Source organism: Euleptes europaea, chromosome 2 (assembly GCF_029931775.1).
Source record: "Euleptes europaea isolate rEulEur1 chromosome 2, rEulEur1.hap1, whole genome shotgun sequence".
Classification (NCBI taxonomy): domain Eukaryota; kingdom Metazoa; phylum Chordata; class Lepidosauria; order Squamata; family Sphaerodactylidae; genus Euleptes; species Euleptes europaea.
This window is the reverse complement of record NC_079313.1, coordinates 46,051,897-46,078,002: the sequence shown is the minus strand read 5'-3', so window position 1 is coordinate 46,078,002 and position 26,106 is coordinate 46,051,897. Positions and strand designations below refer to the sequence as shown.

At 41.8% G+C, this 26,106-nt stretch overlaps 1 protein-coding gene across 1 annotated transcript in view; it reads left to right on the top strand.

The window, feature by feature from the left end:
- The window catches only part of DPYD (dihydropyrimidine dehydrogenase), a 750,022-nt gene that overhangs the window by 505,016 nt on the left and 218,900 nt on the right, over positions 1-26,106 (top strand). Inside the window, exons 15-16 of the mRNA XM_056844741.1 lie at positions 3,153-3,221; positions 16,781-16,864. Of these exons, the coding sequence (XP_056700719.1) occupies positions 3,153-3,221; positions 16,781-16,864 (153 nt within the window). The remainder of the gene's footprint in view (positions 1-3,152; positions 3,222-16,780; positions 16,865-26,106) is intronic.

Below are 26,106 nucleotides of genomic sequence, written 5' to 3'. Positions count from 1 at the left end.
TGGAACCAGTTTCAATATTTTTATAAATGATCTGGTTGAGGGCGTGGAGGGATTACTCATTAAATTTGCAGATGACACCAAATTGGGAGCAGCAGCGAACACACCAGAAGATAGAGTTAGAATTCAACGAGATCTGAACACACTGGAAAAGTGGGCAGATGTGAACAATTCAACAAGGATAAGTGCCAAGTTCTACATCTGGGTAACAGAAAGGAAGGGCATATATACTGGATAGGGCAGCAGTATATGTGAACAGGATCTTGGGGTACGGAAGCTCTTACATAAAATGGACAATAGATGGGGAAAATACTACCCTTAATCCATTATTAACATCAAGTGAACATATGAAGTGGAAAGAAAATGCTTGTTTTGTTTTCACTGAAAGATGCTATTTTCATTATGTATGAGTGTGTATGTGTAGTTGTAAAAATGACTACTAAAATTAATCAATATTTTAAATGGATTTTTCTTAATTAAGAGTTTTTGATGCACTCTATCACCTTCTCTTTATTACAAACTCAAGAGCATTACAAACTCAGATTCCATTAATACCTTTGATGATGCTAAACTCATTTCATTATTTGCTTTGTTTCCTCTTCCAATTTCCCATGGTACAAAATATAGTTAGTTTTGCAGCTGAATTGTCCAGATTTCAAGCTGCATATCATATTATGGTACCAGAATGTATCTCCAAAACTGTTGCTACTCTGTTTCTAGCAATTTAAAATATAGTAGTATGGAGTTTATTTTTGTTAACAATTATTTATTTTGGGTTTTTTCCCCTTTGGTTCTTGCTTATTTTAAATTTTCTGTTGCTGGCATGATATAAGCATGATGTATTTAAGGATTAAATAAAATTAATGATGATACCTTTGATACTGGAAGTGAAAAGTTTATTTCTATAAGGTCATATGTTCTTTAACTGCATAAGCCTTTAACATAGAAATATGCTGCATTACAAAAGGGTATTGTTTACATAATTGACATTTTATTCCTCTGGTGTGGTTTTTCATGGTTGAATAAAATTCACCAAGCAACAGTGATTCATCTTGTTTAATAGAGAAAACATTTACAGTTTTAGCAAAACCAAGGAATGTTCATTCTTAGTCTTAGTCTGAATATCTTCCCCATTTTTGCTACCATATTCTGAACAAATGAAGCTTCCTATATGATCAAATCAAAGCTATTTAAAGGTGTTGGAAAGTGACAGACAAATGTGTAACTTCTTTAGCAAAAAATGGCCATGTATTCTTCAATAAGAGGATGAGTAAGTGGAGCATCATTAAAAGAAAAAAAATGGTGAGCCAAAAGTTGGAATAATCAATGTTTGTATAACAGCCTTTGGAAAATATCTGTAATGCTAGGAAGAAAAAGAAACAATTGAAGAACCTTGACCTAGAAAACTAATTATTTTAATCTTGGGAAGCAGGGGATGAGAATTCCCCTGACAATTCCAAAGACAACCGTTGTGATACTGTCTTTCATCACAGTGGATGTAAAGCTGTCATCTCCAAACCTCTTAATCAAGCCCGCTTCTGTCCAATCTGCCCTGCATTGCAAGTGTAAACATGGTGTTGTAAGTGGCTATCCAGGAACGGCCTCAGACGTCACAATGGAGGTCGCTGCACCCAAGGCCATCCCAGCCTCCAGCCTTGTTGCAGCTCCAGACAGCATGGCCCATGCCCTCGCTCCAGCTCCCGGAGCACCTGCTGGGAGTTGGGCTGGAGGAACAGAGGGAGTGACAAACATGCCCTCCCAGGCTAGCAAGGCCCTGAGAATGCTCTGGCCCTCCGATCAGCTGATCGATGGCTGGACACCAAGCCGGAAGAGGGAGCATGGTGGCATGACTGGTCCACAGCCTCTGCTGCCTGCTCCGTGGCAGTGCCCAACCCTTAAAGCCCAAAGAAGCCCGCCAACTCCACTTAACTTCTAGCCCAGATTCTCCCCAGCAGCAGCCCCCAACAGCTCACCCTCCGGCCATTCCAACTCCCCGCCCTAATGAGTAGGGCGGCCACAGACTCCACCTCCTCTGAGCCAGCAGCCCATCCTGCTCACAAGCTCCTAGGCTGGGAGACAGAACAGCGGACTGTCTGCACTTGAAAGGCAAGGTCCCAGGTGACAGGAGAGCTGGAGGGCCAGCAGGACTGGGGAAGGTTGTCCATGAGGAGTCCTAGAACGCTGGGAAACGAGAAGCCAGAGTGATGGGAAAAGGGCAAGCACCAGGCGGAGGTGGCAGGGGCAGAGATGGAATACCCTCCCCCTTGAGACTCGCCTGGCACCTACTTTACTTTCTTTTAGACTAGAACACATATTTTTACCCAGGATTTTAATTAGGGTTTTTATCTTATCAACCTTTTAATGATCTGCTTCTGTTTTATGGATAGCTTTTATCCTGCTTATGTTTAATGTCTTGTTTTTGTTATGGCTATATAATAAATGCATACAAGAAAAGAGCAGTGTGAGTCATTCATAATGGCAAAGACAAAGAATGTAATACTTTTTTTTTACTATACTAATTTAATCGCAACCCCCTGCAGTTTTTATTTGTTTCTTTACTGCCAATTTCCCATGTATTTCTGGAGACTAGCTTCCGAAAACCAATTTGTATATGTAGTAAAGATTTTATAACACTTCATACTTGTATTCTTTTCCCTAGATGTAGTATTCTGTGAATCAAATAATGCATGTTTAAAAGCAGGATGGGGGGCCCATGGCAATTTTCCTAATTCCAGTCCATTCCTTATAGCTGTTGGTGAACTTAGGGTTGTTATGTTTAAAATCTGTTTAAAATATTGTATGTGACAAGCCAATATTTAATACGAGTGCCTTAAAACTAATTCACGAGGCTTAAGATGTAAGGATTGGAGCATTAAGCATCCTCTGATTTCCAGATGGTTTAACTGGGAAAAAAATGCCTTAGTATTTACATGGAGATTTGAACCCTGGTTTCCCCAGCTCAACAGTCATATCTTCTATTCCACACTGGCTTTTTAATTCTCAGGTTTGTTGTTTTGCAGTTACAACAGCAAAAACAAAAGATTTAAAAAATGTTGAGCTCTATAGGTGTTTCAAAGGAAACGTATGATGACGTGCGCAGACAGAATTATTCAGGAATGCAGCATTGTATAAACCAACATTTATTTATTTTTCAGATAGTCATTGCAAGCATCATGTGCAGTTACAATAAAGATGATTGGACTGAACTTTCAAAAATGGCTGAGGTAATGGCCTCTTAAATAATAGGCTTTCTCTTCCTCTTCTCTTTCCCTGTCTCTCCCTCCATCTCTTTTAAATTCTTTTAACTGTAAAAAAGAAAGGAAATAGAAATGAAAAATGAGACTTTCAAACATATGTATTATTGCTTGTTTGTTCTGTGTTTTCATTAAAACGATAGGGATGTGAATTAGATGAATCTGTTCTATAGAAATGGTCCCTGGACTTTGCATTCTACCTGAAAATCCTTTAGCCTTTGAATCGCTACACTTTTTATTTGCATTTTAAGCAACCTGCGTATTATGACGGATGCCCTGATAAAATTTAATTCTACCTTTGAGAACCTAACTTGATCTTACCTTGCCTTCAGGCAGTCTAGTTTGACAGCAGCAAAGAAATTTTGAATATAAAACTCTTGAATATTTAAAGTATAAAAGGCTTATTTAATGCTGTTCTGGTTCTAATACAGATCTTTAAAAAAAATCACAATACAGATCTTTTAAAAAAATATTACAAAAGCCATTGTACATAATAGCGGTTTGTTCATTTTTCTGTACTATAAATGCCACCTTGCACGAAGGAAAACTTCTCAGACATCCTGCATTTGTATCTATCTTGCTTCTTAAATGCCAACTTAAAAAATACTTTTATCTGGATTGAGCATTGCAAGGAATACTTATGACACTAGTATATTGGATGAAAAATCTGTGTATGTATTAAAAATATAATTGAGGCTGAAATGTTGTTCACTCTTACCAGGAAGCAAAGCTAGTTTAAATGTTCAGTTAAATCAAGGGACATTTCCCCCTGAATTACACTTTTGCAGAGTGGAGATTGCATGTTTGAGAGGACCCACATAGAAACAAAAAAGATTTCCTGCACATTGAGCACTTAAGGCACTTTCATACATACATACACTTTCAATCCACTTTCAGTGCACTTTGCAGCTGGATTTTACTGTGTGAAATGGCAAAATCCACTTGCATATGATGGCTAAAATGCATTGAAAGTGGATTGAAAATGTATTATTCAGCATGTGTGAAAGCACCTTTAGTATGTAATGAAGACGTTTTTTCCATAATACTTGACTTTCATATATGAGCAAGGAGGTGATATATTATATTATATTATATTATATTATATTATATTATATTATATTATATTATATTATATTATATTATATTATATTATATTATATTATATTATATTATATTATATATATATTGAGTCCTTTGTTAAAACATGGAACCCTACCTCTGTAATCTCATCTCATACAATCCAGAGAAAACAATTGCCACTTGGCTCAACTGAATACAGAGCAGAATTCCATAAAAATATGTGCTCCATTAATTTCAGAGGAAAAGGAAGTTGTGAAACAGCAATCCTCAGTGGGTGCTCTAGTCTCCACAAACAGGTTCAATCAATGTTCACATTTTGAGGAGAAAAGAGGGAATTAAGCTGAGCATTTTTAAATAACTGGCTGTGAATTATTTGTGGCATTCTACTTTAGCACTTTTGAACTGGACATGACAAACCTTTGGTTCATTCTGTTTGGATTTTTGTATTTTTAGAAGCTGAAGCTTAGTGCAGTATTTTAACACTCAGCTTCTCTTTCTCCTGTTGTTTTTCTTAACATGATTACTATTGTTTTGAAAGCAATAAAATAACGCCAATTTTGCAAGTTCTGTAGTATCACCATCCATTCTCTGGGGCCTTACAGGAAATTTTTTATAACCCATCTCACTGCCAAGTATTTGTGACCTTCCAAGGTGCATAAGCCCTAGAGGGGTAGTCTGGCCTCTGCAGGAGGTCAGCCCATGTACATTAAAGGTCAACTTGTCATGGAAGTAAATAACAAAACTAAAAACATCCCTAGGTTGTGAAGCACAACACGAAAAGGAAGGCTTGAGCAAAATGATGGATAGCATTTCCCATGATCGGTCTCTTCAGAGTTTCTGACCCATGGCCACACAGCAGGCAAAAGTCACTCCCATCATTCAGCAATAACAAAGTGCAAGCCATAATTCTAACATTGCATAAGTAGTAAAAATGTGTTTACATGATCATATTCCGTCTTGTTAAGCCTGGATTGAGGGTGTAATTTTGTAATGCTAAGGGATTTAATCAGACTGGAAGTGCTGCAAAAGAATTCAAAGAATATGCTATATACTGAACATGATATTTACTGTATTTACTGTTGATTCAATGCTATTATCAATAGCTAATGCAACAAGATAATAAAGTGCAACCATCTGCAATAGAGAACAGGGCTCCTTTGCCCTTGGTAATTGTACAGAAGAGGTGATTTCAAGTGGTAGCTTTTCTCACAACTGTATCATGTGCTATGACATCCATGGACCTGCCAAAAATCTTACATTCCACAGACCATTAAAGAGCCTATTCAGATTCCCTTTCTTGAGAAAGGTCCTGCAGGAATTTTTGTGCTTGGCCATGTGGTTTGTGAACCATTTGATTTTCATGTTGCCCAGAGTTAATGTTAATACTACGAAGTGTAGTACTGTGTTCTGTAGTAGATTCAGACCAGTTCAGATGTTATATTTTCTGGCTTACTCTTGCAAATAACTACTCATAATGAGCATGGTATTCACAGTGTGTGTAGCAAAATGTGAAAGGAGAGTACTCAAGGATTCTCTTTGGTAAGATATGGAAATGCATTTTTTTGGAAGCTGTTACCTTCTGCATTAACTGTTCACACTGTTGGGGACCTGAGCAAACCCCAGGTTCCCTGATTCTGAGGGTAACCAAGGACCCACCCTCAGTGTTGATGAGCCAAAGCACATGTGGCACCTTTAAGGCAAAGCCTACTGTTCCACTGCTTGGTCAGAACTGGCCCTTTAACAACCCACTGCCTCATGAGCAGCTTGTAAAGACGAATGGATAGTGTCCCTCCGTTGATGGGTTCCCACACTTGAATCTAATAATTGACGACGGTCCCGTTCCATAGTCCTAACAAACGCTTCATTCAGGATCGTGTCAGGGTATCTCCGGTCTGCTAATGACATGGCTGCTTTATTTGCTGCATCCTGAAAATCTTTATCAAGGGTAGAGTTTCTTTTTAATCTTAAAAGATGACAATATGGAAGATTCCTCTTCAGGTGACTAGGGTGGAAGGAGGAAAAATGTAACCCTACATCCCGATCTGTGGGCTTCCTATATGGCCTGACCACCAGAGTGTGATCAGGAGTTCTAAATACTTCCACATCAAGAAACGGAATGCTATCCTTATGATAATGACCAGTAAATTTGAGGTTCTCATCTAACGTATTAATCCATTCCTGAAATATGATAAAGTGTTCCTCCAAATCAAAAATAAAAAACAAATCATCCAGTCCCTCCCTTCCCCAAACCCCACACTCCTCAGGCTCCACCCACAAAATCTCCAGGTATTTCCGAACCCAGAGCTGTCAACCCTAGCAGATCTTCTACACACACACACATTGCTCCTCATACAAGTAGAGCAGTTGCATGAGCATTGGAACCAGCATTGGAACCAACTCTCAACAGCCATGTAACTTTGGGGAGGGATCATGTTAGGTTTCAGAGCTCATTCATTGCATGCAGATGATTCCAGGTTCAGTCCGTATCACCACCATTTACAAAGTTCTCAGGTACAGGTTTTGGGGAAGATTTTGCTCTGCCCGAGACTCTGAAGAGCTGCTCTGAAAAATAGATTATAGTGAATTTAGTTGGGCCAGTGGTTTGACTTGCTGCAAAACAGCTTGATATGTTCATGTGATCACAACACTTGTTGAAGAAATACATCACAACCTTCATCTCTAGCAGAGAAATGGGAATCTGAAGGGAGCTGCTTCTATCAAATATGATAACCTGAGGAGCAATAGTTGTGTAAAGATGCAGAGTTTTCTGTAGCTCAAGTGATAAAGTACTCTGGAGGTTAAAGTCTGGAAAGAAGAAAGAAGCTGAGTTGAACACAGAGAACTCTAGTTTCTCTCTGATAATTATTACTAATCTGAGTTAAAGTCATCCTGAGACTTTCCACTTAAAAACTTGAGCAGGACTGCCAAGAGCCACCATAGGGCCCTGGACAAAGATTCCACCTCCCCCCACCAGTATGACCCTGATCCAAACCATGTGTCTAATTTTGTAATTCTGTATTTTTACACACATATATGAATATACAAAAACATCTGATAAAGTGGGCTATCGTTCACAAAAACATCATATCACAATAAATCTTTAATAAGTAAATTAGTAAGAAATCTATTTCAGTTTACCCTTTTATTTTTACCAAGCAGAAAAGCTGTGGCAAATTGATTATGTTGTAGTGCTAGATAAGAAGTACTAGGATTATTGGAATTTGTTTGTTTGATTGATTGATTGATTGATTAATATTTCGCCCCTTCCCAAACTAGGTCAGGCTTGGGGCGGCTAACATCCAACATAACAACAACAACAATACATTTAATCCATTTAAAACAATAGCATCCTACATAACAACAATACAATACAATACATTCAATCCATTAAAAAAAAGCATCATAATATAATGAATACATAATACTATTAAAACTTTGATAAAACTAAGGATTTACACACCACACTAATCCATAGACGCCGTTCAGTGTAAAATATCCAATTAGTCAGGAGGGAAAGGTGAAGTGGGCAATATAAATTCAGATATAGCACAGTCATACAGATGGTAAATGTATAGATGGTACAGATGGTACAGGGAGGCCAGTTTTGATGGAACTGTTGCTGCCATCAACCGTAGGCCTGGCAAAACATCTCCATTTTAAAGGCCCTGTGGAACTGCGCAAGCTCCTGCAGGGCCAGGTCTCATTCAACAGAGCGTTCCACCAGGCTGGGCCAGGGCCGAAAAGAGCCTAATTGATTTTCTAAGATTATGTAATTTGTAACATGAAGCTTAATGTCTATAGTAGCAAAGCAGCATTTAAAAAGGGATATTAGATGTCCCACCAATACAACAACCCACTGCCTGAACAGTGCTTAAAATGCAGTCAAATCTAATTTGTGGGGGGAGGAGTTTTAACTTCTGTTCTACATTAAGACAGATTAACATTCCATTACCATGCATGTAAAAGGTATGTGTGCACCCTTTGTCTAGTTTGATAGATCATGGGGAAATATTACCCCCACATTCACACTTCTGTCCATAATATTAACCAAGGTTTGCTGCTATACTACTTACAGCACAATCCTTAGTGGGGGAGGGGGTAGTTGGGTCTGGCCCGGGGACATCACAGTCGCACTGCCTCCTGAGAATCTTGCTGGCCTGAAAATACAGGTAAAAAGATGCAATTTTTGAAAAATCCCTTAAAACTCCTCCACAGAACTACCTTTTTTGCTGGTACAAGTTCGCACCGGCTAAAGGTGGTGTTCCCAGGGCAAAAGGGCTTTGCAAACTGATTAAAGTCAGCCCCCAACCCAGGAAAGCCCCCTTTGGCACTAGTGAGGCTGCACCAGTGCCCATGGCTGCTCCCCCGAGATGGCATAAGTGTCCCTGTGGCGGCATAAGTGCCAGTTTAGCCGGCGCAAGTGGCACAATAAAACAAGGATTAAAACATTTTAAAGCAATGATTAAAAGCCAGCCCTATAAAATCAGTGAATAAAGGATAGCATGTATCCAGTGGTGCCCTTGAGGCCCCGTGGAACTCTTTAAGGTCCCGCAGTGCACTGGTCTCACTGGGGAGGCTATTCCACCAGGCAGGGGCCCGGGCAAAGAAAGCTCTGGCCCTGGTCGAGGCCAGCTGGATACTCTGTGGCCTGGGGACCACCAGTAAGTTGGTATTAACTGATTGTAAAGTCCTCTGGGGCACATACCAGGAGAGGTGGTCCCACAGATACGAGGGTCCGAGACCATGTAAGGCTTTAAAGATCATAATCAGCACCTTAAACCTGATCTGATACTCCAGCTGGAGCCAGTGCAGTTGGTGGAGCACTGGCGTAATATGTGCCCGCAGAGAGGTCCCACAGAGAGGTCCCTGTAAGGAGCCTCACTGTGGTTTTCTGTACCAGCTGGAGTCTCAAGGGCAGCCCTATGTAGAGTGAGTAGCAGTAATCTAGCTTGAAAGTGACCCTCACATTGATCACCATAGCTAAGTGGGGGCGGGAGAGGGAAGGCACTAACTGCCGAACCCCCCATATTATAATTAATTTTTTACGAACAGAGGGTGGACACTATGTCCCAGCTGCTCTTAAATTATTTCAGGCCAAAACAATGGCCCAACTTCTATATGGGACTATGATAGCTTCTCCTTCTTCTCTTTTTGCACCATTGGAACGGGTGCAAACGAAGTTTTTGAGAGCAGCTCTCCAACTTCCTTGCTGTGTGTCAAATGCTATTCTGCACCTGGAGACTGGCAAGGTCAAAGTAAAGGCTAGGGCATGTCTTGCATCGATCTATCTCTGGCTTAAGTTAAACCTAAAACCTCAAGGCCTAACCCCCTTGATTCTTTTAGATAATTACCAGTCTACATGGCTGAAGGCAGTCGGAGGCAAGTTGGCCAAAATGGGCTTTTCCCCTCAATTGGCCCTGGAAATGGGATATGATCAGGCGAGGCAAGCTATAAAACAAAGGATACTGGATATGGAGCACCAAAAAGATCTAGAGAAGGCACCAACTTTCCTGTCAGCAGAACAGTCCAGATATGTAGCCTCTCCTGCTGCCTACCTGTCCCAATTAGAGCTCTTTAGATATAGGAAAGCATTCACCCTTGCCAGATGCCAAGCTCTCCCCTCGGCGGTTGAGGATGGGAAAGGTTCTCTTGGAGGATAGAGTATGTCCCTGTACTTTAAAGGAAATTGAAACAACAGAGCACGTTCTACTGCACTGTCCATTATATCAAGAGGTTCGTTCTAAGTTTATCTCCCCCTGGCTTAGTCGGCACTCCAGCCATTCAGGTCAGGAGCATACTAAAATGTTGCTTATAGATGAAAATCCACAGGTTACATTAGGAACAGCTAAGTTTTGTGCAGCGGCCTGTAGAATTCATCAGATGCTGCTGAGAACACCGGCATGTCAATAATTTTAATGGGTAGTTTATATATTTTATATAGCTTGCAAAGAGTACAAACAACTTTTTTACTATTTGTATTAACCTGTGGGTAGAGCATAATACTAAGGGTTTTAAAGGTAAATTGTGAAGAGCTATGCTGGTCTATGATTGTTTTTAATAAAGATTGATTGATTGATTGATTGATTGATTGATTGATTGAACTGCTGGACCCGGCGGAGATGGTAAAAAGCTGACCCTGCCACAGCTGTGACCTGTGCCTCCATTGTCAAGGAGGCATCTAGGGTCACACCCAGGCTCCTGACAGCGGACCTAGGTGTTAATTGTACTCCGTCAAGACCCAGGAGTTGGCACCCCACCCCAGGACCACCCTGACTGAGCCATAGGACCTCCGTCTTCTATGGACTTAATTTCAGCCAGCTTTGCTTCAACCATTCAGTCACGGCATCCAAGCACCTGGCCAGTTTGTCCGGGGCGGAGTCTGGATGGCCGTCCATCAACAGATAAAGCTGGGTGTCATCAGCGTACTGGTGACACCCTAGCTCGAAACTCTGGACAAGCTGGGCAAAAGGGTGCATATAGATGTTAAACAACATAGGGGAGAGAATCACCCCTTGTGGAACCCCACACACCAAAGGGCACCACTGCGATATCTCATCCCCAAGCACCACTCTGTCCCTGTCCTTGGAGAAAGGAGCACAGCTATTGAAGGGCTGACCCCCCAGATGCCAATGTTGGTGAGGTGGTGGTCTAAGATATCATGGTCAACCATATCAAAGGCTGCTGACAGATCTAATAATATCAGCAGCCCCAACCTGCCATGATCCAGCTGTCGAAGGAGGTCATCTATGAGGGCAACCAGAGCTGTCTCCATCCCACGGACAGGGCAGAAACCTGACTGAAATGGGTCAAGGATCGATGCTTCATACAGAAATGTCTGAAGTTATTAGGCCGACACTCTCTCAACTACCGTACCCAGATACGGAAGGTTCAACACTTAGTGGTAGTTGGAAAGATCCCTAGGGTCTAACAATGGCTTCTTTAAGAGCCGATGCACCACTGCCTATTTTAACCCCCCTGGGAAGGTCCCCATATCAAAGCACAAGTTGATAATCTCTCCCGGTGGGCCCACACCACTTCCCAGCCAGCCTTGACCAGCCAGGAGGGACACGGGTCCGAGAGGCAAGTGGTGGAGTCTGTCTACACCAGTGTGGTGTAGTGGTTAAGAGTGGTGGTTTGGAGTGGTGGACTCTGATCTGAGCAGCAGATGCTAATCTAGTTAACCGGGTTGGTTTCCTCACTCCTATGCATGAAGCCAGCTGGGTGACCTTGGGCTAGTCACAGCTCTGTTAGAGCTCTCTCAGCCCCACCTACCTCACAGAGTGTCTGTTGTAGAGAGAGGAAAGGAAGGTGATTGTAAGCCAGCTTGATTCCTCCTTACCTGGTAGAGAAAGACAGTGTATAAAAACCAACTCTTCTTCTTCTACATCATCCAAAGAAAGTCAGCTTCAGTGGTCCAATACTGGACTAGAAGATGGGCAAGGGGTCTCCAGTTCCATTACTATGTCAAGGTTGGCCGGCAGGTCATGGTGAGCAACAAGACTTTATCCACAAAAAAGCTTGAAAATGCCTCACAGCCATGGGCCGAATTTATATTTAAATTTGACTGTCCCTCCGACAGTCCAAGACCTAATAATTCTAAACAATTGTGCTGGGCGAGAGCTAGCAGACACAATGGCAGCTGCATAATATGCCTCTTTATCAGCCTTCACTGGCACCTCAAAGGCTTTCATAAGTGTCCTATAAGGTGCTCTTGCACCTGTTGTTGCAAGCACTCCGCCAAACTTGCTCTAGCTGTCTAAGCTCCCACTTCTTATCCCTGGGCCCCGTGGTAAACCAAGTTTTTGCGAGGGCAAAGAGGGCTTCGGGGAGCAATTTCATCAATGGCTGTGAAGAGTCAGCTATGCCAGTCCTTCACAAACACATCCAGAGAATTGCCAGGAGGGATAGGATCCCATAGAGCCCTCTGGAATCCAATCGGATCCATGAGTCTCCACAGGCAAGCATAAATCAGCTCGTCACCCAAATGGTGAAAATGGGAAGTCAGTCCGGGCTTTCAGGACTATGTGGTCTGACCATGATACTTCCTCTTTTGGCATCAGACCCATACCAACCCCAGACCCGAAGATCAAATCTAGTGTGTGTCCTGCTTGATGTGTGGGACCTGAAACAAACTGGGCAAGCCCCAGTGCTCCCATGGATGACACCAGGTCCAATGCCTGCGATGGAGTGGCATCAGCATGAACATTGAAGTCCCCCAGAACTATTAGCCTGGGAAACTCAAAAGCCCAGCCAGCCACAGCCTCTAACAAACTCAGCAGGGTATCTGCCAGTGTGTTGGGCGGCTGGTACACTAGCCAGGTATCCAAACTCTCCTCAGCTTCCCACACAAGGCCTACACATTCAATGCCGGGGTGGGTAGGGCCCTAAAGAAGAAAACCTCTCAGACTAACAACGCCACCCACTCCAGCCCATTGTCCGTGACTGATGGAGGACCGAGAAGTCTGGGGGAGCCAGATCTTTCAGAGCGACTATCTTGCCCTCTCACACCCAGGACTTGGTCACGCATGCCAGGTCCACAACCTGCGTGATAAAAAAGTCTTGCAGGGTGGCAGTTTTATTGCTAATGGATCTGACATTACACTGCAGCAGTGTCGGAGACTGGTAACTGCCGTCCCTCCTACCATAATTTATCAGGATGGGACGCAGGTTGGAAGGGGTCCGAGCCTGTTGACATCTCCGGGCCCCTTCCCTTAATCCACCTGTTCCCACCACCATACCTCCTGTACTGTGCCTTCCCTGTGTCCCTAATGGCTGCAGTTCAAAACTGCATTAGGAGTAAAATAAATTGTGATGTGTTCTGAGTGCAGCATGATGCTGGCTTCAGGGGCCCTCCAGTTAACTTGGATCCCAGGAATTTTGTCCCCCCCAGTCCCCCTCCCTCTTTATGGCCCTGGACTTGAGGCTCTTATGCAATGAGTGGGGCATAAAGTCTTTTCCTTCTGCGTTTTCCTTCCTGTGGCTTTATCACCACCTTATCATTGCTTGGCTTAAAAAGGTAAAGGTAGTCCCCTGTGCAAGCACCGGGTCATTACTGACCCATGGGGTGATGTTACATCCCAACTTACACTGTTTTAATGGTATCTTCATCCTGAAGTTAATGGATTTACTTTGAAGCATAGGTTTCCTGAAGTCTGTATCATAATATGCTAGAAATTACCAAATTTCTCCTGCTTAGTGTTGAACAGAGATCTTCAAGGCATGGCTCATTTAATCATGATAGACCTGCTATTCCTTCATAATTCACGGAGATGGGGAAACTGTTCTGATAAAATAGGACTTCTTTCCTGAACTTAATCTTATTTTAGAATTAATCCTGACCTTTGGAAACTTCTAAAGAAGTTTGGTTAAAAATATTGTCGAAGGCTTTCACGGTCAGAGTTCATTGGTTCTTGTAGGTTATCCGGGCTGTGTAACCGTGGTCTTGGAATTTTCTTTCCTGACGTTTCGCCAGCAACTGTGGCAGGCATCTTCAGAGTAGTAACACTGAAGGACAGTGTCTCTCCAGTGAGAGACACTGTCCTTCAGTGTTACTACTCTGAAGATGCCTGCCACAGTTGCTGGCGAAACGTCAGGAAAGAAAATTCCAAGACCACGGTTACACAGCCCGGATAACCTACAAGAACCAAAGTTTGGTTAACTTTGTTTTATCCCTTCCTCTCCCTTTGCTTCTCACATTACTATACTTCTGACTTCCCATTGGAGACAATAAGCAGTAATGTTCTCAATCACATATTCTACTTATATCCTGCCATTCTTCACCACTCTTAGAGAAGAAGTCAAACTTTGTCTTGTTTCAGCTATTTGTATTTGTACCTGTGAATCCAATGTATTTTGTACTTTAAAAAGAACAAACAAACAAAACAACCCATGAATAGTGCTTAAATTAGTAAATAAAGAGAGATTTCTGTGATACAGTCTTTCTTGAAGCTTTCCTCTCTTTTAGGGATTAAAGGACCAACTCATACGATACATTTCATCTGTTATCTTCCTAAGGCAAACAAAATGTGTGAATCAAGTGAACATAGATATTGCTGGTAACAGTTGCTGTCCTTGGCGGAAATTCCAACAGCTGAATTAGAAGATCAGCTGCCAACTTTTTCTGCAGTCACTTTATTCATACATCATATTCATGCATTTTGAGGTACAGGGGAGACAAAGAGCACACACCATGGAAGAAGTGTTTATTGGCTTTAGTAGTGAAGAAATTGCAATTGCAAAAAAACACTCTTTGCCAGATGACCGGGATGTTCAGAGAAACTAAAGCTGGAGATAGTTCTCTGTGTGTTGTTGATCTCTGGATTGACAAAGAAGCTGAGTTTGCCTGGAAGTAGAATCTCTCAGATCCCACAAAACTGGATCAGGAGCTCCCACATGAAGAACTATCTTGGATTATCTCCCTCTGTTAATTTTACCAGCTCTCTCTCCTCCTAGCCCTTCCCACCACATATGCAAAAGAGGTCCATGGAATAGGTCCATGGAGGAGGGTTAGCTATGGCAACACGAACAGCTAGAGGACATGTTGGGGATGGGTAGGGAGTCCTAGCCAGCCAAACTCCATTCCCCCACCTAAGTGTCATAAAACTAGTTGCTTATCAGGGCTGGAAGCCATCACAGATGTACGTGCCTTGGGGGGATGTATTTGATGTCCTCACACCTTTCCATATTGTATTACTCTTGTGGGGGTCAAACCTCTCAACTAACAACACATGCTCGGCAATCACTTAAGGGATTTGGGCTGTTTAGTGGGCACATGTTTCCTCCCTCTAGCCATACTACTGGGAGAGATGAATAGAAAATCATTAAGTTGGAATAACATCCATGTGCATACTGTGGGTTTCAGGCATAAGTGAGACAGTTCACTCTGGAGGATGCCAGAATTAGTAGCCTGACTTTCCATCCCTATTTCCTCCATAACCACGTCATTCCCCCACTCCTTCTGCCTTCCTTTCAGAAGAAGGCATGAGAGCAGCTGTCATGATTGAAGGAGATGGATAAGTCAAGGGGAAAATGCACACCGGATGGTTGTATCTAAAGGAGCATCTCATGCCAACCATTCTTCTTTCACTTCTGCCAGGATAAGCCAACTGGACATAACTTACTACAGCCTCTACAGTCAACAGTTCAGTTATTCTGGAAGACAATATGTCCCTTCTTTTATCTTCCCATTCCTATTAGATTCTACAAGATTCCTTCTCACTCCTTCATCAGCAGAACTTTCATTCTCTGGCAGAATTATCTCCTTCCTGATAAATTGGAGGAAGTGCCCTAAAGAAACAGGGAGATCAGCCATGTAGTAAGACAGCCAATGAAAAAAGAGGATCTGAGGGAAGATTACTTATAGACTAGGAACTAGGGCTGTCGATTCAGTTCCATCCGACATGGAAAACAGCCGAAAAACAGTGGTTTCCAGTTCGGATAGAGCCGAAGTAAAAAAAGGCGGGAAAACGACGAGCCAAACTCAGCGAGTTCGGGTGGACGCTGGATAAATTCCAGTGACTCTTGTCGGCTCATGACGTGACCAAAATACGATAGCCTCAGTTTAGTCATTTTAGCTTCTAGGGTAGTAGCAGAATTAAATGAGATGCTGTGGCACGCGTGCCGCACCACACAAGTAAGTTCTTGCCTGTCCTGATCACATTTAAGTCAGTCCAAAAGCCATTCTAGATATTGTGCAGAATAAGGTGGCAAGCTGTGGTAATAGAATTTTGGACTGCACCATTTCATACTGTGAGCTATGTTTTTGAACACTGCTCATGGTAGATACAAAGCAACTCAAACTTCCTCCCATGTAGCAAGCACAGTTTTGTGTAAAATGTGCAACATAATCCTTAGTGTGAAATTTTACTATGTTCAGTGAGCATTTTATTTGCATTCTGAAATGGTACAGTCCAGAGTTATATATTCACATTCAGCATAATGGGTTAGATCCACACTAATTTTTCCAGTAATGGAAGACCCATCCATCAATGGAATGGAACTTTCCTATCTTCCCCCTCCTGCTGCAGCTCACTGATCTGCCCAAAATGCTACTCCTGAGTTACAGGAGAAAGGAATGGCATAAGGGACAAACTGGGGGTCTGTAGGAAGTGGAAATTGCCCTTTCCCTTCCATTAGCTGATGATTTAGTGTGGATCCAGCACAATGGGTACAGCACCTCTAACTAAAATGTCACTCAAGGAGGGGGTTCATTTAAGCTATTCACATAAACTATGCTCTGTATGTGTTTCTTTAAAGTTTTTTTTTTTGCTTTGTTTCTTTAAAATACATTTTGCTTTGAATTAATCATAAACTAAAATAAATATTGATGGAGGGAAATATTACATGTGACTTATCTACACATCAGGTTTTCATTTGGGAAATTACCTTGAGTGAAGTGGTATACCATTTGGCAGTTAATATTTGATATTTTCTTCTGCTGTGTCATACAGGCTGCTGGTGCAGATGCCCTGGAGTTAAATTTATCATGTCCGCATGGCATGGGAGAGAGAGGCATGGGCCTGGCCTGTGGGCAGGTAGGACTTTTAACAGCTATCTCTTTCATGTCTTTTTAGCAATGCAGCATCTTTTCATTGATAGTCCTACCTCAGGGACTAGAACACATGAAGCTGATCACTAGACTGGGATTCTCTGGCCTCCCCCTGTTTAAATATTTAGTGCTAGAAATGTGGGAAATGACAGAGTCTGAGATTACACGACACATTTATTTTTATGGAAGACAAAATTGCATTATGTGCTTGACAGGAAGCAATATCATAACAAATAGTTGCCAGAATGCTCAGAAAGAATTGTACTTTATACATTCTTAATGTTGACCAGAATCTCTTGGGAAATGCAGTACAAGCGACTTTCAGCTCATAGGCATTTTACAGAAGGTTAGCTTCAACAATGGGATTTCACAGCTATTAGAAACTGAACTGAGATATAGGAGGTTCCTGTTTGGGACTGTGAATGGACTTCTAACGCATCCTAAACCATTGCTTCCTTTCTGTGATTTTGTTCCCTGAAGCTGCATTCAGATATCCAGTTTAATTTTCTATTAGGCAAGTGTACTGCTGCAACCTATTCCAGTGTTATAACCTGATCCAAATTATCTCCCCCCAACATGGCTGCCTTTTAATGTTAAAGTTCAAGTAATCTAATCATGGATATCCCATATAATCTGTAGTTTGTCCCTGAGATGAGTATGTATAATGTGCTAATAAATAATCTAATATGAATTTTTAACTTACCCCACTTTAAGGGCATGGGATTTGTGGTGGGTAAGCATGCAGAAGAAAACAAACACAAATATAAACTTTACAAGCTGTAACATCTATGAATGACTTTTCCATGCAAATGGACCACAATGAATCTGAAACTACAGTTACCGGGCATTCCTGAGGGGGGGGGTGAGTCCTCTTAGAAGGCAGCATAATCTCGCCACAGCGTAAATGCATCTAATCACGCAACAAGACTCACCTACACTGGTGGCAAGGGCAGTTCCGCCAGCGCCCGAGCGTTGCTGAGCTGTGCCTCACCCCTCTGCTGGTGCAGTCTCTCTGTGGCGCAGGCCACGGTGGAGAATTGCCATGCAGGCGTGGGGGGCGTTCCCGGGGCGTTCCTGGGTCAGGCTGGGAGGAGGAGCCGCTGCTTGGCGGCTTCCTGTCCCCGTTCACCCCATTATGCTGGCGCCGGGAACAGCGTTGCTGGCCTGCTTTTTAGCAGGCGCAGCCTGACTGTTTTCAATGGGGCGAAAGGCCCTGTTCTGCTAAACAAGTAGAATCTGTAGCACATGTTCTGCTCCACTGTGAATTTGGATTCCACCCTCGTGAGCAATTTATTGAGCCGCTTTTGAAGAAACTCACTACTGGAACTGATGAGGGGATGGTCCGCCATTTGATGAATGATTTTAGCTCACATACCACAGCGGAGGTTGCCAGATTTCTGGGAACTGTCCTAACATTTTAAACACCATCTGGACCTCCCCTTAGTGGATGGGCCGATTTTATTTATATTTATATTTTTTATTTATATACTTTCCTAATAGTATTTATCTGATTTTATGTGTTCTTTGTAAATATGAATCCTTGCTCATGATTGTTAATATTGTCTCTATGCCAATAAAGGTTTGGATGATGATGATTCTGCCCTTCATGACAACCTGATGACCCTTCCTGATAATCTGGACAATATTTACCCCAGCTCAGAAAAATATAGTTGGAAATGATTAATTTTAAATATTTTTGGATGTTTTACTTTAAAATTTATGAAAGTTTATGTTAATTGTCTAATATGTTAGGTTCAAAACAGTTTTTGTTGTTTCAAATAAAAAATATAGCTTTTTAAAGAAGCTATACTAGTATGATATGCTAGTGAAGAGGGGTGCAACTACACAAATGATATGATAAAGTTTATTGTTTGTGGCCGAAGGCCATCACAAGCTATAATACAAAACATTAAAATAACATTAAAATAATTTTAAAACAGTCTGACCCCCAAGAAGCTAGTAATTAAATATGTTAAATACCCTGATTGAAAACAGCTTTAGCTTGGATTTTCTTGGCTGCTAAAGCAAAGAGTGACACTTTGTAGGAAACATCAGGATTGGCATCTGATAGGAGAAAGAGCAGCTTCTGTGGATCTGAAAAAAGATTTAGGCCCTTTAGAAATGCTTTGAGAAATTTAGATCTCGGCTCTGTGTAACGAGGACAGAATGAGGTTTAATGAATTAGGTCCTCTGGAGCGGCTTCACAAATACATAGGCGAGAGGCCCATGGTGTTAGGTAGTAACATCCAGTTAACAAAGCCGTTGGCATAGCTTGAAACTGGAGGGAGGTAAAAAGATATTCTGAGGTTATGGAAGGGGATACTGACCCGGTATGAAGCTCTGATATGATCCCTTTTAAACTGTTTAAACCACGGTGAGAATTGGGACTGGGAGATTGATTGCCTGTCCGACGCAGCATCACATTTGAACACCCAATCCCGAATGTTGGTACCTGCTTTGGGGACAGCCTTGGTGTCATCTGATATGGAGTAGCAATGCAGGATGTTGTTATAGCAGGCTAGCTTGTTGGCATCATTTTGCATCATCAGTTTAAAACACTGCCTGCGATGTAAACTGCTTTGCTTTCTCTAAGATCTTAACAGGGCTACATGAACACAGGCCCTGATTGCTCTCATCAGGGTTGCAGGGGTACCTATGGGTAAAGCTAGAATTCTGCTCAAGAAATCATAGAATCATAGAGTTGGAAGGGACCACCAGGGCCATCTAGTCCAACCCCCTGCACAATGCAGGAAATTCACAACTACCTCCCCTCTCCACACCCCTAGTGACCAGAAGATGGCCAAGATGCCCTCCCTCTCGTCATCTGCCTAAGGTCACAGAATCAGCATTGCTGACAGATGGCCATCTAATCTCTTCTTAAAAACCTCCAGGGAAGGAGAGCTTACCACCTCCCGAGGAAGCCTGTTCCACTGAGGAACCGCTCTAACTGTTAGAAAATTCTTCCTAATGTCTAGACAGAAACTCTTTTGATTTAATTTCAACCCGTTGGTTCTGGTCCAACCTTGAGCAACAGAAAACAACTCAGCACCCTCCTCTATATGACAGCCCTTCAAGTACTTGAACATGGTTATCATATCCCCTCTCAGTCTTCTCCTCTTCAGGCTAAACATAACCAGCTCCTTCAACCTTTCCTCATAGGACTCGGTCTCCAGACCCCTCACCATCTTTGTTGCCCTTCTCTGGACACATTCCAGCTTGTCTACATCTTTCTTAAATTGTGGTGCCCAAAACTGAGCACAGTACTCTAGTTGAGGTCTAACCAGAGCAGAGTAAAGTGATACCATCACTTCACATGATCTGGACACTATACTTCTGTTGATGCAGCCCAAGACTGCATTTGCCTTTTTACTTACAGCATCACACTGCTGACTCATGTTCAGTGTTTGGTCTACTAAGACCCCAAGATCCTTTTCACACACACTACTGCTCAAACAAGTCACCCCCATCCTATAATTATGCATTTGATTTTTCCTACCTAAATGCAGAACTTTACATTTGTCTTTGTTGAAGTGCATTTTATTAGTTCTAGCCCATTTCTCCAGCCTGACAAGATCATCCTGCATCTTGGCTCTGTCTTCTACTGTATTTGCTACCCCTCCCAGTTTAGTATCATCTGCAAATTTAATAAGCATCCCCTCTATTCCTTCATCCAAATCATTTATAAAGATGTTGAACAACACAGGGCCCAGCACAGATCCCTACCCCGCCTCAGGATTGGGCTGCCCATTTCCTATAAAACAGAACAGCCTTTCATTTTCATCTAAACACTTGCAAAGTTGGTAGCCTCCTAACAACAACCCATTCCATAAGTTGAGTGTATTAGCAGAAAAAGTGTGGGTTCTGCTAAAGGACAGGTTCACAGTGAAATGTAAGGGCTGGTGTGCTGTTGCTTCCATTGTGTATGTAAATGTTCTGTGTGTATATATATATTCAAAATGGAAACAAGTAACTGAAATCTGTAGATGATCATGGTGCACATCTTCATTCAAGTCTTTCTTTCCAAGTCTGTGAAAGGACTAGGAATAGGGAAGAATGTGGCAAGAGTGTTTTACCTCGGGGGAGGGGAGTGTAAATTGCTTTGAGCCTATAGGATAGGATGGTTTTTTGAATAAAAACAATCAGAAAATATTCTAGGGGTGTTCAGTATTCTTCAGAATGAAAATTATAACTTAACACCAGTTTGGCTTGATTTCCATAACTGGATGTTCCGAGCCAGTGAAATAATATGAAGAATTTATCTTAAAGAATAATAGAAGTATATCTAATATTAAAAGGAAAAAAAACAGCATTACATGGAGAGCAAAGCAGAAAATTGTTACATATATCTATGTTTGTATAATAATATTGTGGGCATATTATTGGTTTATGGATCCAGATTCCCCTAATAGGGGTCTTATAAATCCCCAGGATAGCCTTGGGCTCTAAAATTCTGCAGTTGGCTCTTTAATTCTACCATAGCTGGAAGATATGTAAAAAAGCATGTAGCCAAGCAGCTCCCTACTGACTACACATCCAAGAGGCTTCCAGTGCTTGCATATATTATTCCTGCTGGCGCAGGTTGGAAACAGCTTATGTTAAGGAAAGAAAAGGAGTTGAGGGAAGGTTTAAAAACAACAACACATATGAGCCCTTGAATTTCTGTCTTGATGAGAAACCTTGACCACAAACAGAACCTTTGGGGGGCCAATTTCATCCAATATCAGAAGGCATCAATCTGGCAATAACATTAGCAATTTGTTTCAGACTTGAAGGCTGAACACTTATCTTCCTCCAACAATGACGTGCAGATCTTACAACTGAATTTGAATAACAAAATTAATCCCCAACTCGCTGCTGTTTTTCCTTCCCATTTTTTTGCCCATATCTGCATTTTAGAAGAATCTATATATTCCTGCTTTATTATTATTTTAATTGAACATCCTGCTGAGCTTTTTCTTTTCTATAACTGCAATGCAGAGCTCTGCTTTTTACTGTGGAAAATACTTAATATGGTGAAGATTATTGGCAAGTTCCAGTGACATAATCCCTGTAAGAGAAGCCCAGACTCTATTTATTGCATGTTGGATGGAAATATAATTACAATTTAACAATGACCAAAGATTGATTGTTCCTCTGTGGAATTTGCCATGGTTAGAGGAGGTCAAGGGTTAGAAATAAAATTGACCAGCTGACTTTAAGCTTATCAGCTGCAAGGCAATGCTAAATACCTGTGATGTTTTAGTGACCCTTGTCTAAGTTCCAGTCATTAGTAATGGGCCCCATTCTTGTATCTCCCTTGGGAAATTCCACAGCAACACTGATAGAACCAGGGAGATAATTTCAGACAAGCATACATTGCTAGGTAGTGAGCAGGAGCAATGAGACCCTCTAAAAAATCTGTCAAAAATGTACCAGGGCATTGAACACAAGGTATGAAGCTCAAGCGATATGGTGCCATGTTTTTATTGCAGATTAACAATGTAATCCTAAACAGAGTCACACTGTTCAAAACCCATTAAATTCAATGGATTTTGAAGGGTGTGATTCTGTTTAAAAATACACCGTAAATCACAGATTTTTAATATGCTTCGTGATATTTACTTCTCTTTATACCTGGTTGTCTACCAGATTCATAGCTATGTCTGCACACAGTTGGGGAAATGTCCATGCTGAGAGCAGTGCAGCCCAGATTTCCTTGTTTACTTAATCAGCCTTTCATGTAAGAAGACCTTCTCTTTCTTCCTTTTTTTCTTTTAAAGCAGCTAATGAGAATTTATGCCTAATGGAAGGCAATCACCCTCCAATTATTCTGCAAGTCTTTTGTAGCATGGATGAAGTTTAGGGTTGAATTTGTACAATTGCACAGTATATAAACAAGAAAGTAAGAAACTTCAAATGTCACATTTGAGCAAGAAGCATTGGACAGAGACACCAAAATTTAAGAAAGAGAAAGGTGGTGACAAGTTGGAAAATATTCAGACTGTTTTTCACACATGACACTGAAATTGGCTGCAGTTTTGAATTGCTTTCTGGCACCAGCATAAAAACCTGCATTGGCTCAGACATATATCTAATTCTTTTAAATTATCTGCTGAATTTACAGTGCTCATATGACACTAAATTTTTTTAAAAAAGGAATTCAAATGTATTTCTTAGTGCCACATATAAAGACAAGATAGTCTTAAAGGCAATGCCTGCCACAAGCTGAAGGAACTAAGTATGGGCAGATTAGAGAGGAGAGTTTATGGTGACTGTCATAACTATTAAAAATGTTCTCCAAGTTACAGAACAATTGTTCACCCTATTGAATGAAGGGAAGAAAACATTACTTTGAGTCTACTGAGAAATAAACATAAGGAAGAAATTGCCAGCTATGCAGGGGTGAGTGCCTTATTGGAGACTGCTAGGCAAAAGTTTGAGGAGCATCTGTCATGATATCTGTCATAATACTTCAGGAATATTGTAAGCAGCTGGTCCCCTTCTCCCACTAAGGGGTGCCACAAAGGCACAGGGGCCAAAGACTGACATAAGAGCAAGTTACTGCTCCAAACAAAATGAATACCTCTAAGAGAGTATTGGGATCCATCTTGTGTGTCAAGCCTGGCCAGGAAGATGGTTGGCAGCAGTGCTCTTCCCCTGGCCTGAAGGTGTGCCTGACTTCATAATGGGGCAAGCTAATCTCCATTGTATCATCTTAAGGTGATTGAATCAGCACTCTGAGCAGACCATTAATTATCCTATCTGCACCTATGATGCACCCCCTTTTACCCTCTTTAGTACTCACTCTCTCAGCCTGTCTGTGTATGCTGAGGGAAAGTGTTAGCCTAAATGTATTGTGAGGAGAGTATTTTTCTCCTTCTCCAGTCCCACACCTTGTTTTACCTCAGAGAGAAATTTAACACAAGAGGCTTCTTAATGTTAACAAACAAAACAGGGAAGTTTATTGAACAGAATTCACAAGATGAATTTTTGGGGAAAAGGCAGAATTGGAGGGAAAACACCAAACCACATATATGTGCACAAGATTCCTTCAGAGAGATAGCTTAGTTTAGATGTTACTCAAGTTGTCTTTAGCTTAGATGTTTTCATAAGTTAAGTTCCTTCAGTTCTTAGTTATCAAGCTCAGAATCCTTCACAGCCTCCTCTCAGGCTGGTTACCAAGTTCAGAATCTTTCACACTCTCAGTTCTGATCCCCAGAACTCCTTTAGGTGTGTCACTCTGCTGCCTAGCTATTAGGGGAGAGACCACTCAGCCTCTATTCCCCAAGAAATGCAGAAGTATGGTGATTCCCCCTTGAATCACTCTTCTCACTAAGATAAACTCCACCTCTGTGGCAGTTATATCTCAAACAACACCCTGTGTTCGGAATAGCTCCTTTCAAGCCTATTCCCTCCTAGTGACTTGAGAAAGGGCCTTTCCCTCCCTATCTCCTCCTGTCACTACACAGGATTTGTTCTCCACCAGCATAGGCCAATACAGAACCCTTGGGTTCTCAGAGTACAGAAACGCTTCTTCTCAGTCTCGTTACTCAGCTCAGACTTCTTTCACAGCCTCCTCTCAGACTGGTTACCAAGCTTAGACTCTTCCACAGCCTCCTCTCAGGCTGGGTGGAAAGCTTAGAATCCCCTCTCTGTCTCTCAGAGCTCAGAGTGTCAGCTTTCTGGCTCCGCCCATCTCAGCTTTTGCTGCAGATTAACCCCTTGTCCATCACAGCACCCATCCTGACAATCAATCAGTATTCAGGAGAACAGCCCAGGCATTGTCTTGGATCTTGTTGACTCATCAAGCCTTTCCTAACTTTTTGTTTGGACCTCAGAAAAGCAATCAATTCTTTGTCTCTGGCTTCCCTGACAGCTTACATCATACTGCCTCAGGACCCATTTTGGGGTTATAAATATTGGTCCTTCGGCAATTCATTGTGTGTGTGTGTGTCTTGGATCCATGCATGCATCCCCACTTGCATGTGGGTTCTTTTGCTCCTGGAAAAGCTGGCCATTTTCCTCTTCAGCACTGCTTTCCCCGAATGTCCCTTCAAGACTGGTAACTATCACCCATCCCTGAAACCCTATTCAACTTCCCTTCTTTTCTCTTAGCTAGCCCTTGAATGCGTTGTGTGTATGTTAATTGGTTAAAGTATATTTCTTATTTTACAGTTCTTTATTCTTTAATAAAACTATATTTTCATTGTACAACTGCCTGCTCTGCTCATTTGAGAGTTTTCAGCCAGGATAATCCTGATATACATAGGTTTTCGATCCCAGTTACCTCCCCCCCCCCACTCTATCTCCCCAGGTAATTCCCCCAACTTAAATGGAGACTGCCTACTTAGGGTAACAATATGATGCTGCTGCCCAACTTCTATATAGGGGAATTCAGCTTTTGCTGTACTCATGTTGCTTTGTTTTCATTAGCATGGTACATTTGAAGCCAGGAAAAATCTTTCAGGCTCTTTGCTTTAAAAAAAACAACACTTCCAGATGTGACTAAGATGGCAGTTGTAGCATGATTATCACAGCTTGAAAACCAAAGTCTAAGCTTGACACATTTTTTTCTGCTCTAGCATTACTTAAGCTATTCTCAGTATCAAAAGAACATGAGTCACTTGAGGGGAAACCCAAATGTGATGCTGGGAGTACCATGAATGGAGCACCCAGTGGGTGTCTTTCATTAAATAGCAGATGCTCAGAAGGCAGATTCTGGTCAGAACTGTGGCATGGGGGAAGAGGGCTATTAATATATGCCTTCCTCCTGACCTCACCTCAATTATTTCCTGCAATGTGAATTCTGTGAATGGTTCTTCTGTGAATGGTACTTTCCTTTATCTTACAAGGCCAATTCACAACATCTTTGAGGGGGGGGGGCTTTGCTGTTTTTGTTTGTGGTGTATCTGTATGACTGGCCCTGTAAATAATTTTGCCCCATGATCCAGCAGCAGCTATGTATAAAAGGTTTGGTAGGCATCAGACTTTGGTAGTCTGCACATTATTCAATCATCTTCGACTATATACTAATAGCGAAGTTGGCCAAATCTGAGGACACTTAAATCTGATGACTAGAGCTGTGAAAGGGCAAGGCAGATCTTTCTACAAACCTGAAAAGGGCCCCAGGTTTGCAAAATACTCTGAAATCTGAAAAAAAATATATTGGGGGTTTTAAAAACCCAAAATGATAAAAAGAGCACCTGTAGCTTCAAGAATCAGAAGCCTTCAGTGGCTAGGCACCACAGT